Source organism: Oncorhynchus kisutch, unplaced genomic scaffold (assembly GCF_002021735.2).
Source record: "Oncorhynchus kisutch isolate 150728-3 unplaced genomic scaffold, Okis_V2 scaffold804, whole genome shotgun sequence".
In the NCBI taxonomy this organism is placed as follows: Eukaryota; Metazoa; Chordata; class Actinopteri; order Salmoniformes; family Salmonidae; genus Oncorhynchus; species Oncorhynchus kisutch.
The window spans coordinates 137,066-152,681 of record NW_022262749.1 but is presented as its reverse complement, the minus strand read 5'-3'; the positions used below and the strand labels follow the sequence as shown (position 1 = coordinate 152,681).

Below are 15,616 nucleotides of genomic sequence, written 5' to 3'. Positions count from 1 at the left end.
GGGAGTCTGGTAAGGACTGGGGAGACATATAAGCAAATCAAATCAAATCAAATTAATTTGTCACATACACATGGTTAGGAGATGTTAATGCGAGTGTAGCGAAATGCTTGTGCTTCTAGTTCCGACAATGAAGTAATAACCAACAAGTAATCTAGCTAACAATTCCAAAACTACTACCTTATAGACACAAGTGTAAGAGGATAAAGAATATGTACATAAAGATATATGAATGAGTGATGGTACAGAGCGGCATAGGCAAGATACAGTAGATGGTATCGAGTACAGTATATACATATGAGATGAGTATGTAAACAAAGTGGCATAGTTAAAGTGGCTAGTGATACATGTATTACATAAAGATGCAGTAGATGATATAGAGTACAGTATATATGTATACATTATGAGATAAATAATGTAGGGTTTGTAAACATTATATTAGTAGCATTGTTTAAAGTGGCTAGTGATAACACACTCATACTACACGCACATTAACACACTTATACTGAACACACAGGCTGTATTCTAACCTCTGACCCCTGTGTAGTGCCGTCCTGTGGTCCCACCAATGTGTCAGCCTTTGCCACGACTTCCAGCAGCATTCTGGTCCGCTGGGGGGAGGTCCCTCAGACTGACCGCAACGGACTCATCCTGGGATACAAGGTCAGTGCCACACGCACACACAAATATACACACACACACACACACACACACACACACACACACACACACACACACACACACACACACACACACACACACACACACACACAGGAACCTAAACAAACACACACACACACACACACAGGAACCTAAACAAACACACTCACTATTACCCGTTGTCCCCGTGGTCTCCCAGGTGGTGTATAAGGACAGGGGTTCAGACTCTGTCCCTCAGTACTGGGAGGTGGAGGGGAACACCAGCCACAGTGTTCAGTTGAGTGGTCTGGGGAAGTACGTGTTGTATGAGATCCAGGTCCTGGCCTTCACACGGATAGGAGACGGCAGGAGCAGCAGGCCGTCCATCCTGGAGAGGACCCTGGACGATGGTGAGCATCACTCACTGACCTAATACCTTGGGTTCAAAACCCGGGTGTCCTGCCCGCCACAACACTGTGTTAGCCTGTTGAGATAGATACAGCAATGAAGGCCCCCCCTAAAGGATGCTACTGGCCACGTCAAGACTGTTCTACCCTCTGCTAGAACCATTGGTTCTGTTCTCCTCTGTTCTGGGATTGTATTGATAAAGGTAAGCTCAACTAGATCCCCGTGGACACGGTGCTGTTGTGTTGGTTCTGTTCTCCTCTGTTCTGGGATTGTATTGATAAAGGTAACCGTGGACACGGTGCTGTTGTGTTGGTTCTATTATCCTCTGTTCTGGGATTGTATTGATAAAGGTAACCGTGGACACGGTGCTGTTGTGTTGGTTCTATTATCCTCTGTTCTGGGATTGTATTGATAAAGGTAACCGTGGGCACGGTGCTGTTGTGTTGGTTCTGTTCTCCTCTGTTCTGGGATTGTATTGATGAAGGTAACCGTGGGCACGGTGCTGTTGTGTTGGTTCTGTTCTCCTCTGTTCTGGGATTGTATTGATAAAGGTAACCGTGGGCACGGTGCTGTTGTGTTGGTTCTGTTCTCCTCTGTTCTGGGATTGTATTGATAAAGGTAACCGTGGACACGGTGCTGTTGTGTTGGTTCTGTTCTCATGACCCATTTTCCTCCCTCTGTCTCCACAGTCCCCGGTCCTCCAGTGGGCATCCTGTTCCCAGAGGTGAGGACCGGCTCAGTCAGGCTCATCTGGCAGCCTCCTGCACAGCCTAACGGCATCATTCTGGGTACGTCTACTACCACAGACCCCTCCTCCCCTCCATACATCCATTATCCTAACAGGGAGTAGTATAACTAACGGCTGTTTCTAAACCACAGGGCCTCCATATCTCAGGATCCAAGCTCTCATACCAAGACATTATCCACATTCTGTTTATTACATTGTCCCTGGTTCCTCTAAGACACTATCTACATTCTGTTTATTACATTGTCCCTGGTTCCTCTAATACACTATCCACATTCTGTTTATTACGTTGTCCCTGGTTCCTCTAATACACTATCCACATTCTGTTTATTACATTGTCCCTGGTTCCTCTAAGACAAGACACTATCCACATTCTGTTTATTACGTTGTCCCTGGTTCCTCTAAGACATTATCCACATTCTGTTTATTACATTGTCCCTGGTTCCTCTAATACACTATCCACATTCTGTTTATTACATTGTCCCTGGTTCCTCTAATACACTATCCACATTCTGTTTATTACATTGTCCCTGGTTCCTCTAATACACTATCCACATTCTGTTTATTACATTGTCTCTGGTTCCTCTAATACATTATCCACATTCTGTTTATTACATTGTCTCTGGTTCCTCTAAGACACTTTGAGATCTATGTCCATGTTCTTTATTGACAACATTTCAACATTTTAGGACGTCAACAGATCGTTTCCCGTACTGAATCGTCCTGTTCCTCTCTCTAGCCTATCAGATCACACACAGACGGAACACCTCCAATAGCAACGCTGCCACTGTGGACGTGCTGAGCCCCAGTGCCCGACAGTATACAGCATCTGGACTGAAACCAGAGTCCGTCTATGTGTTCCGCCTCACCGCTCAGACGCGCAAGGGCTGGGGAGAAGCTGCAGAGGCCCTGGTGGTCACGACAGAGAAGAGAGGTAGGTACTGACCCGACTGGGGAGGAATAGTGCTGGGGGGGAGGCTGTAGAGGCCCTGGTGGTCACGACAGAGAAGAGAGGTAGGTACTGACCCGACTGGGAGGAAATAGTGCTGGGGGGGAGGCTGTAGAGGCCCTGGTGGTCACGACAGAGAAGAGAGGTAGGTACTGACCCGACTGGGGAGGATATAGTGCTGGGGAGAAGCTGCAGAGGCCCTGAAGGTCACGACAGAGAAGAGAGGTAGGTACTGACCCACCTGGGGAGGAAATAGTGCTGGGGGGGAGACTGTAGAGGCCCTGGTGGTCACGACAGTGAAGAGAGGTAGGTACTGACCCAACTGGGGAGGAAATAGTGCTGGGGGGGAGACTGTAGAGGCCCTGGTGGTCACTACAGAGAAGAGAGGTAGGTACTGACCCATCTGGGGAGGAAATAGTGCTGGGGAGAATCTGCAGAGGCCCTGGTGGTCACGACAGAGAAGAGAGGTAGGTACTGACCCGACTGGGGAGGAAATAGTGCTGGGGGGGAGGCTGTAGAGGCCCTGGTGGTCACGACAGAGAAGAGAGGTAGGTACTGACCCGACTGGGGAGGAAATAGTGCTGGGGAGAAGCTGTAGAGGCCCTGGTGGTCACGACAGAGAAGAGAGGTAGGTACTGACCCGACTGGGGAGGAAATAGTGCTGGGGGGGAGGCTGTAGAGGCCCTGGTGGTCACGACAGAGAAGAGAGGTAGGTACTGACCCGACTGGGGAGGAAATAGTGCTGGGGGGGAGGCTGTAGAGGCCCTGGTGGTCACGACAGAGAAGAGAGGTAGGTACTGACCCGACTGGGGAGGAAATAGGGCTGGGGAGAAGCTGCAGAGGCCCTGGTGGTCACGACAGAGAAGAGAGGTAGGTACTGACCCAACTGGGGAGGAAATAGTGCTGGGGGGGAGGCTGTAGAGGCCCTGGTGGTCACGACAGAGAAGAGAGGTAGGTACTGACCCAACTGGGGAGGAAATAGGTCTGGGGGGGAGGCTGTAGAGGCCCTGAAGGTCACGACAGAGAAGAGAGGTAGGTACTGACCCGACTGGGGAGGAAATAGTGCTGGGGGGGAGGCTGTAGAGGCCCTGGTGGTCACGACAGAGAAGAGAGGTAGGTACTGACCCGACTGGGGATGAAATAGGGCTGGGGAGAAGCTGCAGAGGCCCTGGTGGTCACGACAGAGAAGAGAGGTAGGTACTGACCCGACTGGGGAGGAAATAGTGCTGGGGGGAGCCTGTAGAGGCCCTGAACGTCACGACAGAGAAGAGAGGTAGGTACTGACCCGACTGGGGAGGAAATAGTGCTGGGGGGGAGGCTGTAGAGGCACTGGTGGTCACGACAGAGAAGAGAGGTAGGGTACTGACCCCGACTGGGGAGGAAATAGTGCTGGGGGTGAGACTGTAGAGGCCCTGGTGGTCACGACAGAGAAGAGAGGTAGGTACTGACCCAACTGGGGAGGAAATAGTGCTGGGGGGGAGGCTGTAGAGGCCCTGGTGGTCACGACAGAGAAGAGAGGTAGGTACTGACCCAGCTGGGGAGGAAATAGTGCTGGGGGGGAGGCTGTAGAGGCCCTGGTGGTCACGACAGAGAAGAGAGGTAGGTACTGACCCGACTGGGGTGGAAATAGTGCCTGGGGGGAGGCTGTAGAGGCCCTGAAGGTCACTACAGAGAAGAGAGGTAGGTACTGACCCGACTGGGGAGGAAATAGGGCTGGGGAGAAGCTGCAGAGGCCAGGTGGTCACGACAGAGAAGAGAGGTAGGTACTGACCCGACTGGGGAGGAAATAGTGATGGGGGGGAGACTGTAGAGGCCCTGGTGGTCACGACAGAGAAGAGAGGTAGGTACTGACCCAACTGGGGAGGAAATAGTGCTGGGGGGGAGACTGTAGAGGCCCCGAAGGTCACGACAGAGAAGAGAGGTAGGTACTGACCCAACTGGGGAGGAAATAGTGCTGGGGGGGAGACTGTAGAGGCCCTGGTGGTCACGACAGAGAAGAGAGGTAGGTACTGACCCGACTGGGGAGGAAATAGGGCTGGGGGGGAGGCTGTAGAGGCCCTGAAGGTCACGACAGAGAAGAGAGGTAGGTACTGACCCGACTGGGAGGAAATAGGGCTGGGCGGGAGGCTGTAGAGGCCCTGAAGGTCACGACAGAGAAGAGAGGTAGGTACTGACCCGACTGGGGAGGAAATAGGGCTGGGGAGAAGCTGCAGAGGCCCTGGTGGTCACGACAGAGAAGAGAGGTAGGTACTGACCCGACTGGGGAGGAAATAGTGCTGGGGGGGAGGCTGTAGAGGCCCTGAACGTCACGACAGAGAAGAGAGGTAGGTACTGACCCGACTGGGGAGGAAATAGTGCTGGGGGGAGACTGTAGAGGCCCTGGTGGTCACGACAGAGAAGAGAGGTAGGTACTGACCCGACTGGGGAGGAAATAGTGCTGGGGGGGAGACTGTAGAGGCCCTGGTGGTCACGACAGAGAAGAGAGGTAGGTACTGACACAACTGGGGAGGAAATAGTGCTGGGAGGGAGGCTGTAGAGGCCCTGGTGGTCACGACAGAGAAGAGAGGTAGGTACTGACCCAGCTGGGGAGGAAATAGTGCTGGGGGGGAGGCTGTAGAGGCCCTGGTGGTCACGACAGAGAAGAGAGGTAGGTACTGACCCGACTGGGGTGGAAATAGTGCCTGGGGGGAGGCTGTAGAGGCCCTGAAGGTCACTACAGAGAAGAGAGGTAGGTACTGACCCGACTGGGGAGGAAATAGTGATGGGGGGGAGACTGTAGAGGCCCCGAAGGTCACGACAGAGAAGAGAGGTAGGTACTGACCCAACTGGGGAGGAAATAGTGCTGGGGGGGAGGCTGTAGAGGCCAGGTGGTCACGACAGAGAAGAGAGGTAGGTACTGACCCAACTGGGGAGGAAATAGTGCTGGGGGGAGACTGTAGAGGCCCCGAAGGTCACGACAGAGAAGAGAGGTAGGTACTGACCCGACTGGGGAGGAAATAGGGCTGGGCGGGAGGCTGTAGAGGCCCTGAAGGTCACGACAGAGAAGAGAGGTAGGTACTGACCCGACTGGGGAGGAAATAGGGCTGGGGAGAAGCTGCAGAGGCCCTGGTGGTCACGACAGAGAAGAGAGGTAGGTACTGACCCGACTGGGGAGGAAATAGTGCTGGGGGGGAGGCTGTAGAGGCCCTGAACGTCACGACAGAGAAGAGAGGTAGGTACTGACCCGACTGGGGAGGAAATAGTGCTGGGGGGGAGACTGTAGAGGCCCTGGTGGTCACGACAGAGAAGAGAGGTAGGTACTGACCCGACTGGGGAGGAAATAGTGCTGGGGGGAGACTGTAGAGGCCCTGGTGGTCACGACAGAGAAGAGAGGTAGGTACTGACACAACTGGGGAGGAAATAGTGCTGGGAGGGAGGCTGTAGAGGCCCTGGTGGTCACGACAGAGAAGAGAGGTAGGTACTGACCCAGCTGGGGAGGAAATAGTGCTGGGGGGGAGGCTGTAGAGGCCCTGGTGGTCACGACAGAGAAGAGAGGTAGGTACTGACCCGACTGGGGTGGAAATAGTGCCTGGGGGGAGGCTGTAGAGGACCTGAAGGTCACTACAGAGAAGAGAGGTAGGTACTGACCCGACTGGGGAGGAAATAGGGCTGGGGAGAAGCTGCAGAGGCCAGGTGGTCACGACAGAGAAGAGAGGTAGGTACTGACCCGACTGGGGAGGAAATAGTGATGGGGGGGAGACTGTAGAGGCCCCGAAGGTCACGACAGAGAAGAGAGGTAGGTACTGACCCAACTGGGGAGGAAATAGTGCTGGGGGGGAGGCTGTAGAGGCCAGGTGGTCACGACAGAGAAGAGAGGTAGGTACTGACCCAACTGGGGAGGAAATAGTGCTGGGGGGGAGACTGTAGAGGCCCCGAAGGTCACGACAGAGAAGAGAGGTAGGTACTGACCCAACTGGGGAGGAAATAGTGCTGGGGGGGAGGCTGTAGAGGCCCTGGTGGTCACGACAGAGAAGAGAGGTAGGTACTGACCCGACTGGGGAGGAAATAGGGCTGGGGGGGAGGCTGTAGAGGCCCTGAAGGTCACGACAGAGAAGAGAGGTAGGTACTGACCCGACTGGGGAGGAAATAGGGCTGGGCGGGAGGCTGTAGAGGCCCTGAAGGTCACGACAGAGAAGAGAGGTAGGTACTGACCCGACTGGGGAAGAAATAGGGCTGGGGAGAAGCTGCAGAGGCCCTGGTGGTCACGACAGAGAAGAGAGGTAGGTACTGACCCGACTGGGGAGGAAATAGTGCTGGGGGGGAGGCTGTAGAGGCCCTGAACGTCACGACAGAGAAGAGAGGTAGGTACTGACCCGACTGGGGAGGAAATAGTGCTGGGGGGGAGACTGTAGAGGCCCTGGTGGTCACGACAGAGAAGAGAGGTAGGTACTGACCCGACTGGGGAGGAAATAGTGCTGGGGGGGAGACTGTAGAGGCCCTGGTGGTCACGACAGAGAAGAGAGGTAGGTACTGACACAACTGGGGAGGAAATAGTGCTGGGGGGGAGGCTGTAGAGGCCCTGGTGCTCACGACAGAGAAGAGAGGTAGGTACTGACCCGACTGGGGAGGAAATAGTGCTGGGGGGGAGGCTGTAGAGGCCCTGAAGGTCACTACAGAGAAGAGAGGTAGGTACTGACCCTACTGGGGAGGAAATAGGGCTGGGGAGAAGCTGCAGAGGCCCTGGTGGTCACGACAGAGAAGAGAGGTAGGTACTGACCCGACTGGGGAGGAAATAGTGCTGGGGGGGGAGACTGTAGAGGCCCTGGTGGTCACGACAGAGAAGAGAGGTAGGTACTGACACAACTGGGGAGGAAATAGTGCTGGGGGGGAGGCTGTAGAGGCCCTGGTGGTCACGACAGAGAAGAGAGGTAGGTACTGACCCGACTGGGGAGGAAATAGTGCTGGGGGGGGAGGCTGTAGAGGCCCTGAAGGTCACTACAGAGAAGAGAGGTAGGTACTGACCCGACTGGGGAGGAAATAGGGCTGGGGAGAAGCTGCAGAGGCCCTGGTGGTCACGACAGAGAAGAGAGGTAGGTACTGACCCGACTGGGGAGGAAATAGTGATGGGGGGGAGACAGTAGAGGCCCTGGTGGTCACGACAGAGAAGAGAGGTAGGGTACTGACCCGACTGGGGAGGAAATAGGGCTGGGGAGAAGCTGCAGAGGCCCTGGTGGTCACGACAGAGAAGAGAGGTAGGTACTGACCCAACTGGGGAGGAAATAGGGCTGGGGAGAAGCTGCAGAGGCCCTGGTGGTCACGACAGAGAAGAGAGGTAGGTACTGACCCGACTGGGGAGGAAATAGTGCTGGGGGGGAGGCTGTAGAGGCCCTGGTGGTCACGACAGAGAAGAGAGGTAGGTACTGACCCGACTGGGGAGGAAATAGTGCTGGGGGGGAGACTGTAGAGGCCCTGGTGGTCACGACAGAGAAGAGAGGTAGGTACTGACCCGACTGGGGAGGAAATAGTGCTGGGGGGGAGACAGTAGAGGCCCTGGTGGTCACGACAGAGAAGAGAGGTAGGTACTGACCCGACTGGGGAGGAAATAGTGCTGGGGGGGAGACAGTAGAGGCCCTGGTGGTCACGACAGAGAAGAGAGGTAGGTACTGACCCGACTGGGGAGGAAATAGTGCTGGGGGGGAGACAGTAGAGGCCCTGGTGGTCACGACAGAGAAGAGAGGTAGGTACTGACCCAACTGGGGAGGAAATAGTGCTGGGGGGGAGGCTGTAGAGGCCCTGGTGGTCACGACAGAGAAGAGAGGTAGGTACTGACCCGACTGGGGAGGAAATAGTGCTGGGGGGGAGACAGTAGAGGCCCTGGTGGTCACGACAGAGAAGAGAGGTAGGTACTGACCCGACTGGGGAGGAAATAGTGCTGGGGGGGAGACAGTAGAGGCCCTGGTGGTCACGACAGAGAAGAGAGGTAGGTACTGACCCGACTGGGGAGGAAATAGTGCTGGGGGGGGAGGCTGTAGAGGCCCTGGTGGTCACGACAGAGAAGAGAGGTAGGTACTGACCCGACTGGGGAGGAAATAGTGCTGGGGAGGAGGCTGTAGAGGCCCTGGTGGTCACGACAGAGAAGAGAGGTAGGTACTGACCCGACTGGGGAGGAAATAGTGCTGGGGGGGAGGCTGTAGAGGCCCTGGTGGTCACGACAGAGAAGAGAGGTAGGTACTGACCCGACTGGGGAGGAAATAGTGCTGGGGAGGAGGCTGTAGAGGCCCTGGTGGTCACGACAGAGAAGAGAGGTAGGTACTGACCCGACTGGGGAGGAAATAGTGCTGGGGGGGAGGCTGTAGAGGCCCTGGTGGTCACGACAGAGAAGAGAGGTAGGTACTGACCCGACTGGGGAGGAAATAGTGCTGGGGGGGAGGCTGTAGAGGCCCTGGTGGTCACGACAGAGAAGAAAGGTAGGTACTGACCCGACTGGGGAGGAAATAGTGCTGGGGGGGAGGCTGTAGAGGCCCTGGTGGTCACGACAGAGAAGAGAGGTAGGTACTGACCCGACTGGGGAGGAAATAGGGCTGGGGGGGAGGCTGTAGAGGCCCTGGTGGTCACGACAGAGAAGAGAGGTAGGTACTGACCCGACTGGGGAGGAAATAGTGCTGGGGGGGAGACAGTAGAGGCCCTGGTGGTCAGGACAGAGAAGAGAGGTAGGTACTGACCCGACTGGGGAGGAAATAGTGCTGGGGGGGAGACAGTAGAGGCCCTGGTGGTCACGACAGAGAAGAGAGGTAGGTACTGACCCGACTGGGGAGGAAATAGTGCTGGGGGGGAGGCTGTAGAGGCCCTGGTGGTCACGACAGAGAAGAGAGGTAGGTACTGACCCGACTGGGGAGGAAATAGTGCTGGGGAGGAGGCTGTAGAGGCCCTGGTGGTCACGACAGAGAAGAGAGGTAGGTACTGACCCGACTGGGGAGGAAATAGTGCTGGGGGGGAGGCTGTAGAGGCCCTGGTGGTCACGACAGAGAAGAGAGGTAGGTACTGACCCGACTGGGGAGGAAATAGTGCTGGGGAGGAGGCTGTAGAGGCCCTGGTGGTCACGACAGAGAAGAGAGGTAGGTACTGACCCGACTGGGGAGGAAATAGTGCTGGGGGGGAGGCTGTAGAGGCCCTGGTGGTCACGACAGAGAAGAGAGGTAGGTACTGACCCGACTGGGGAGGAAATAGTGCTGGGGGGGAGGCTGTAGAGGCCCTGGTGGTCACGACAGAGAAGAGAGGTAGGTACTGACCCGACTGGGGAGGAAATAGTGCTGGGGGGGAGGCTGTAGAGGCCCTGGTGGTCACGACAGAGAAGAGAGGTAGGTACTGACCCGACTGGGGAGGAAATAGGGCTGGGGGGGAGGCTGTAGAGGCCCTGGTGGTCACGACAGAGAAGAGAGGTAGGTACTGACCCGACTGGGGAGGAAATAGTGCTGGGGGGGAGACAGTAGAGGCCCTGGTGGTCAGGACAGAGAAGAGAGGTAGGTACTGACCCAACTGGGGAGGAAATAGTGCTGGGGAGGAAGCTGCAGAGGCCCTGAAGGTCACGACAGAGAAGAGAGGTAGGTACTGACCCGACTGGGGAGGAAATAGTGCAAACATAATGTAGCCTTCAATTATTTACTTATTTTATTTATTATTTGACATATTATTTGTGTTTTCATGTGTTTATTTATTTATATTTGTATTTATTTGCATCTATTTATTAATTCATTGATTTACTGATTTACTGATTTATTACCGTCATTGAGGTTATGTATGGGAACGGTGATTGACAGTGTGTGTTTGCCCCGCCCCCTCAGCGCGGCCTCAGCCAGCCAGCCGTCCCACAGTGCCCCAGGAGGACGTGCAGGCACGCAGCGTGATGTTGTCATGGGAACCAGGTAGCGACGGCCTGTCACCTGTCCGATACTACACGGTGCAGTACAGAGAGCTACCAGACAGTAACTGGACTGTCCACTCTGCATCGGTCAACCACGAGGCCAGCTCCTACATAGTGGACAGGTACAGTACACACCCTACCTAGTACCCTACACAAAGCACAATACCTAGTACCCTGTCTAGTGCAGGTCAGAGGGCAGAGAGACCTTATTCACATTTAAAGGACTGTGTTTATGTGAGGTTATGAATGTGTTATGTGGGGTTATGAATGTGTTATGTAGGGTTATGAATGTGTTTATGTAGGGTTATGAATGTGTTATGTAGGGTTATGAATGTGTTATGTAGGGTTATGAATGTGTTTATGTAGGGTTATGAATGTGTTTATGTAGGGTTATGAATGTGTTATGTAGGGTTATGAATGTGTTATGTAGGGTTATGAATGTGTTATGTAGCATTATGAATGTGTTATGTAGGGTTATGAATGTGTTATGTAGCATTATGAATGTGTTATGTAGGGTTATGAATGTGTTATGTGAGGTTACGAATGTGTTATGTGGGGTTATGAATGTGTTATGTGGGGTTATGAATGTGTTATGTAGGGTTATGAATGTGTTATGTAGGGTTATGAATGTGTTATGTAGGGTTATGAATGTGTTATGTAGGGTTATGAATGTGTTATGTAGGGTTATGAATGTGTTATGTAGGGTTATGAATGTGTTATGTAGGGTTATGAATGTGTTATGTAGGGTTATGAATGTGTTATGTAGGGTTATGAATGTGTTATGTAGGGTTATGAATGTGTTATGTAGCATTATGAATGTGTTATGTAGGGTTATGAATGTGTTATGTAGCATTATGAATGTGTTATGTAGGGTTATGAATGTGTTATGTGAGGTTACGAATGTGTTATGTGGGGTTATGAATGTGTTATGTGGGGTTATGAATGTGTTATGTAGGGTTATGAATGTGTTATGTAGGGTTATGAATGTGTTATGTAGGGTTATGAATGTGTTATGTAGGGTTATGAATGTGTTATGTAGGGTTATGAATGTGTTATGTAGGGTTATGAATGTGTTTATGTAGGGTTATGAATGTGTTTATGTAGAGTTATGAATGTGTTATGTGGGGTTATGAATGTGTTATGTAGGGTTATGAATGTGTTATGTGGGGTTATGAATGTATTATGTAGGGTTATGAATGTGTTTGTGTAGGCAGCCTTTAAACACAGTGTTACCACACTATCTAGTATGTCTAGGATAACTCTAGGTTGAAGACAAGTGAACTGATAGGGGACATTCTCTCCTGCCAGCCTCAAGCCGTTCACCTCCTACCAGTTCAGAGTGAAAGCCACCAACGACATCGGGGACAGTGAGTACAGCCAGGAGAGTGAGGCTGTCACCACACTGCAGGACGGTAAGGACATCATGGAAATGAGACTGACTGACTCCGTAGCCCTGCAAACTCGCTTTCCCAAACCTTTTTCAAATCTTGTAAATATTTTTTGTTTGTTTAAGTCTGCCTGTAGTGCCAGATGGACAGGGTTTTGAGAGTTTGTTTAAGTCTGCTTGTAGTGCCAGATGTTCAGGGTTTTGAGAGTTTGTTTAAGTCTGCTTGTAGTGCCAGATGTTCAGGGTTTTGAGAGTTTGTTTAAGTCTGCTTGTAGTGCCAGATGGACAGGGTTTTGAGAGTTTGCTTAAGTCTGCCTGTAGTGCCAGATGGACAGGGTTTTGAGAGTTTGTTTAAGTCTGCTTGTAGTGCCAGATGGACAGGGTTTTGAGAGTTTGCTTAAGTCTGCCTGTAGTGCCAGATGGACAGGGTTTTGAGAGTTTGCTTAAGTCTGCCTGTGGTGCCAGATGGACAGGGTTTTGAGAGTTTGTTTAAGTCTGCCTGTAGTGCCAGATGGACAGGGTTTTGAGAGTTTGTTTAAGTCTGCCTGTAGTGCCAGATGGACAGGGTTTTGAGAGTTTGTTTAAGTCTGCTTGTAGTGCCAGATGGACAGGGTTTTGAGAGTTTGCTTAAGTCTGCCTGTAGTGCCAGATGGACAGGGTTTTGAGAGTTTGTTTAAGTCTGCTTGTAGTGCCAGATGGACAGGGTTTTGAGAGTTTGCTTAAGTCTGCCTGTAGTGCCAGATGGACAGGGTTTTGAGAGTTTGCTTAAGTCTGCCTGTGGTGCCAGATGGACAGGGTTTTGAGAGTTTGTTTAAGTCTGCCTGTAGTGCCAGATGGACAGGGTTTTGAGAGTTTGCTTAAGTCTGCCTGTAGTGCCAGATGGACAGGGTTTTGAGAGTTTGCTTAAGTCTGCCTGTAGTGCCAGATGGACAGAGTTTTGAGAGTTTAAGTCTGCCTGTAGTGCCAGATGGACAGGGTTTTGAGAGTTTGTTTAAGTCTGCTTGTAGTGCCAGATAGTTTTTCAAATGAGGAACTATTCCGTTGGTTTCATTGAGCCAAACTGCCAACTATTTGAACCCAGGTTCATGTTGATTCAATTCTGTTTTTGATGGGTTATCCTCATGAGACCTGTGTCTAGTCACTCCACTGTACTGGGAGACAGACAGTCCTCCATTTCTGTCTCTCTGATTGCTGTCTCTCATTGATGTCTCTCTCTCTTTCTCATACTGAGCGTCAGAGAATCACACTGCTTGTGCTTGTTGACACAATAGCCCTACTGTGTGTGTGTGTGTGTGTGTATATTTATACAGTCCACCAGTTCAACGATACCCCTATATCTGTCTCCACACAGCCCCAGACAAAGCTCCCACAATCCTCTCTGTTACACCCCACACCACCACGTCGGTGCTGGTCCGATGGGAGGTAAGCGGTACATTTGTAAAGTGCAGTTTTCTCTCTTCTAGATAGTTTCCTTGTGTTGTTTTTAAGTCTGGTGGTCTAGGCTGGGTTTACTGTAAAACACTTTGTTGATGTAGGACCGTGGATATTAAAAGGTCTTTATAAATAAATGTGATGGATCCCCCTTCCAGCCGCCTGCTGAGAAGCAGATAAACGGGGTCCTGCTGGGGTTCAGGGTACGATACCGGGAGTTACAATACGACCGCCTCCGTAGCTTCACCATACGAACCATCAACAGCCCCGCCTCCAACTGGGCCGAGCTCACCGGTGAGTTGACCTCTGACCTCTGTTTGTTTCCTTAAACTTTTCCTCAGCTCAGCCTTTGGGTGACTGTGGGTCTACTCTGTTCACACGTTACCATGAAGACATAACATCAGTCTGCTCCCTCTTTCTCCTCCCTCTCTCTCTCTCTCTACTCCCGCTCTCTCCTCCCCCCTCTCTCTCTCCTCCCTCTCCTCCCCCTCTCCTCCGCCTCTCTCTCCTACCTCTCTCTCTCCTCCCCCCCTCTCTCTCTCTCCTCCCCCCTCTCTCTCCTCCCCCTCTCTCTCCTCCCCCTCTCTCTGCCTCTTTATGGTGGCTGCCCTGACTCCCTGTGTTCTGTCCTCCCTCCTCCCTCACCCCTCCTCCCACCCTGGTCCGTCACCCTCTAGCCCCCTACAGTGTGAGGAACCTGAGCGAGTCCTCGCTCACCCAGTACGAGCTTGATAGTAAGTCCACTGTATCACAGGAGGCTGGTGGGGAGGAGGGGCTCGTGGTAATGACTGGAGCAGAATTAGTGGAATGGTATCAAGTACATCAGACACATGTTTCCATTCGCTCCGTTCTGGCCCTTATGATGAGCCGTCCTCCCCTCAGCAGCCTCCTCTGTCTCTCTCTCTCTGTCTGCCTGACAATCAGCCATCCTCCCCTCAGCAGCCTCCTCTGTCTCTCTCTCTCTGTCTGCCTGACAATCAGCCATCCTCCCCTCAGCAGCCTCCTCTGTCTCTCTCTCTCTGTCTGCCTGACAATCAGCCGTCCTCCCCTCAGCAGCCTCCTCTGTCTCTCTCTCTCTGTCTGCCTGACAATCAGCCGTCCTCACCTCAGCAGCCTCCTCTGTCTCTCTCTCTCTGTCTGCCTGACAATCAGCCATCCTCCCCTCAGCAGCCTCCTCTGTCTCTCTCTCTCTGTCTGCCTGACAATCAGCCATCCTCCCCTCAGCAGCCTCCTCTGTCTCTCTCTCTCTGTCTGCCTGACAATCAGCCATCCTCCCCTCAGCAGCCTCCTCTGTCTCTCTCTCTCTGTCTGCCTGACAATCAGCCATCCTCCCCTCAGCAGCCTCCTCTGTCTCTCTCTCTCTGTCTGCCTGACAATCAGCCGTCCTCCCCTCAGCAGCCTCCTCTGTCTCTCTCTCTCTCTGTCTGCCTGACAATCAGCCATCCTCCCCTCAGCAGCCTCCTCTGTCTCTCTCTCTGTCTGCCTGACAATCAGCCATCCTCCCCTCAGCAGCCTCCTCTGTCTCTCTCTCTCTGTCTGCCTGACAATTAGCCATCCTCCCCTCAGCAGCCTCCTCTGTCTCTCTCTCTCTGTCTGCCTGACAATCAGCCATCCTCCCCTCAGCAGCCTCCTCTGTCTCTCTCTCTCTGTCTGCCTGACAATCAGCCATCCTCCCCTCAGCAGCCTCCTCTGTCTCTCTCTCTCTGTCTGCCTGACAATCAGCCGTCCTCCCCTCAGCAGCCTCCTCTGTCTCTCTCTCTATGTCTGCCTGACAATCAGCCATCCTCCCCTCAGCAGCCTCCTCTGTCTCTCTCTCTCTGTCTGCCTGACAATCAGCCATCCTCCCCTCAGCAGCCTCCTCTGTCTCTCTCTCTCTGTCTGCCTGACAATCAGCCGTCCTCCCCTCAGCAGCCTCCTCTGTCTCTCTCTCTCTGTCTGCCTGACAATCAGCCATCCTCCCCTCAGCAGCCTCCTCTGTCTCTCTCTCTCTGTCTGCCTGACAATCAGCCGTCCTCCCCTCAGCAGCCTCCTCTGTCTCTCTCTCTCTGTCTGCCTTGCCAACATCCCACATCTCTGCTCTTCCTCATCTGTCTTAATATTGAACCATCCTGTCATGGTGTTGTTTTACCTCTTCCTCATCAGGTTGTGTCCTGACCTTTG

General features: G+C 53.0%; 1 protein-coding gene across 1 annotated transcript in view; it reads left to right on the top strand.

The window, feature by feature from the left end:
* Positions 1-544: 544 nt before the first annotated feature.
* Positions 545-15,616, top strand: part of LOC109884278 (protein sidekick-2) — a gene marked incomplete at its 5' end in the record, with an annotated part of 55,358 nt that continues 40,286 nt past the window's right edge. Inside the window, 9 exons of the mRNA XM_031816479.1 lie at positions 545-660; positions 857-1,046; positions 1,734-1,832; positions 2,529-2,723; positions 10,559-10,760; positions 11,947-12,050; positions 13,377-13,447; positions 13,615-13,750; positions 14,134-14,190. Of these exons, the coding sequence (XP_031672339.1) occupies positions 545-660; positions 857-1,046; positions 1,734-1,832; positions 2,529-2,723; positions 10,559-10,760; positions 11,947-12,050; positions 13,377-13,447; positions 13,615-13,750; positions 14,134-14,190 (1,170 nt within the window). The remainder of the gene's footprint in view (positions 661-856; positions 1,047-1,733; positions 1,833-2,528; positions 2,724-10,558; positions 10,761-11,946; positions 12,051-13,376; positions 13,448-13,614; positions 13,751-14,133; positions 14,191-15,616) is intronic.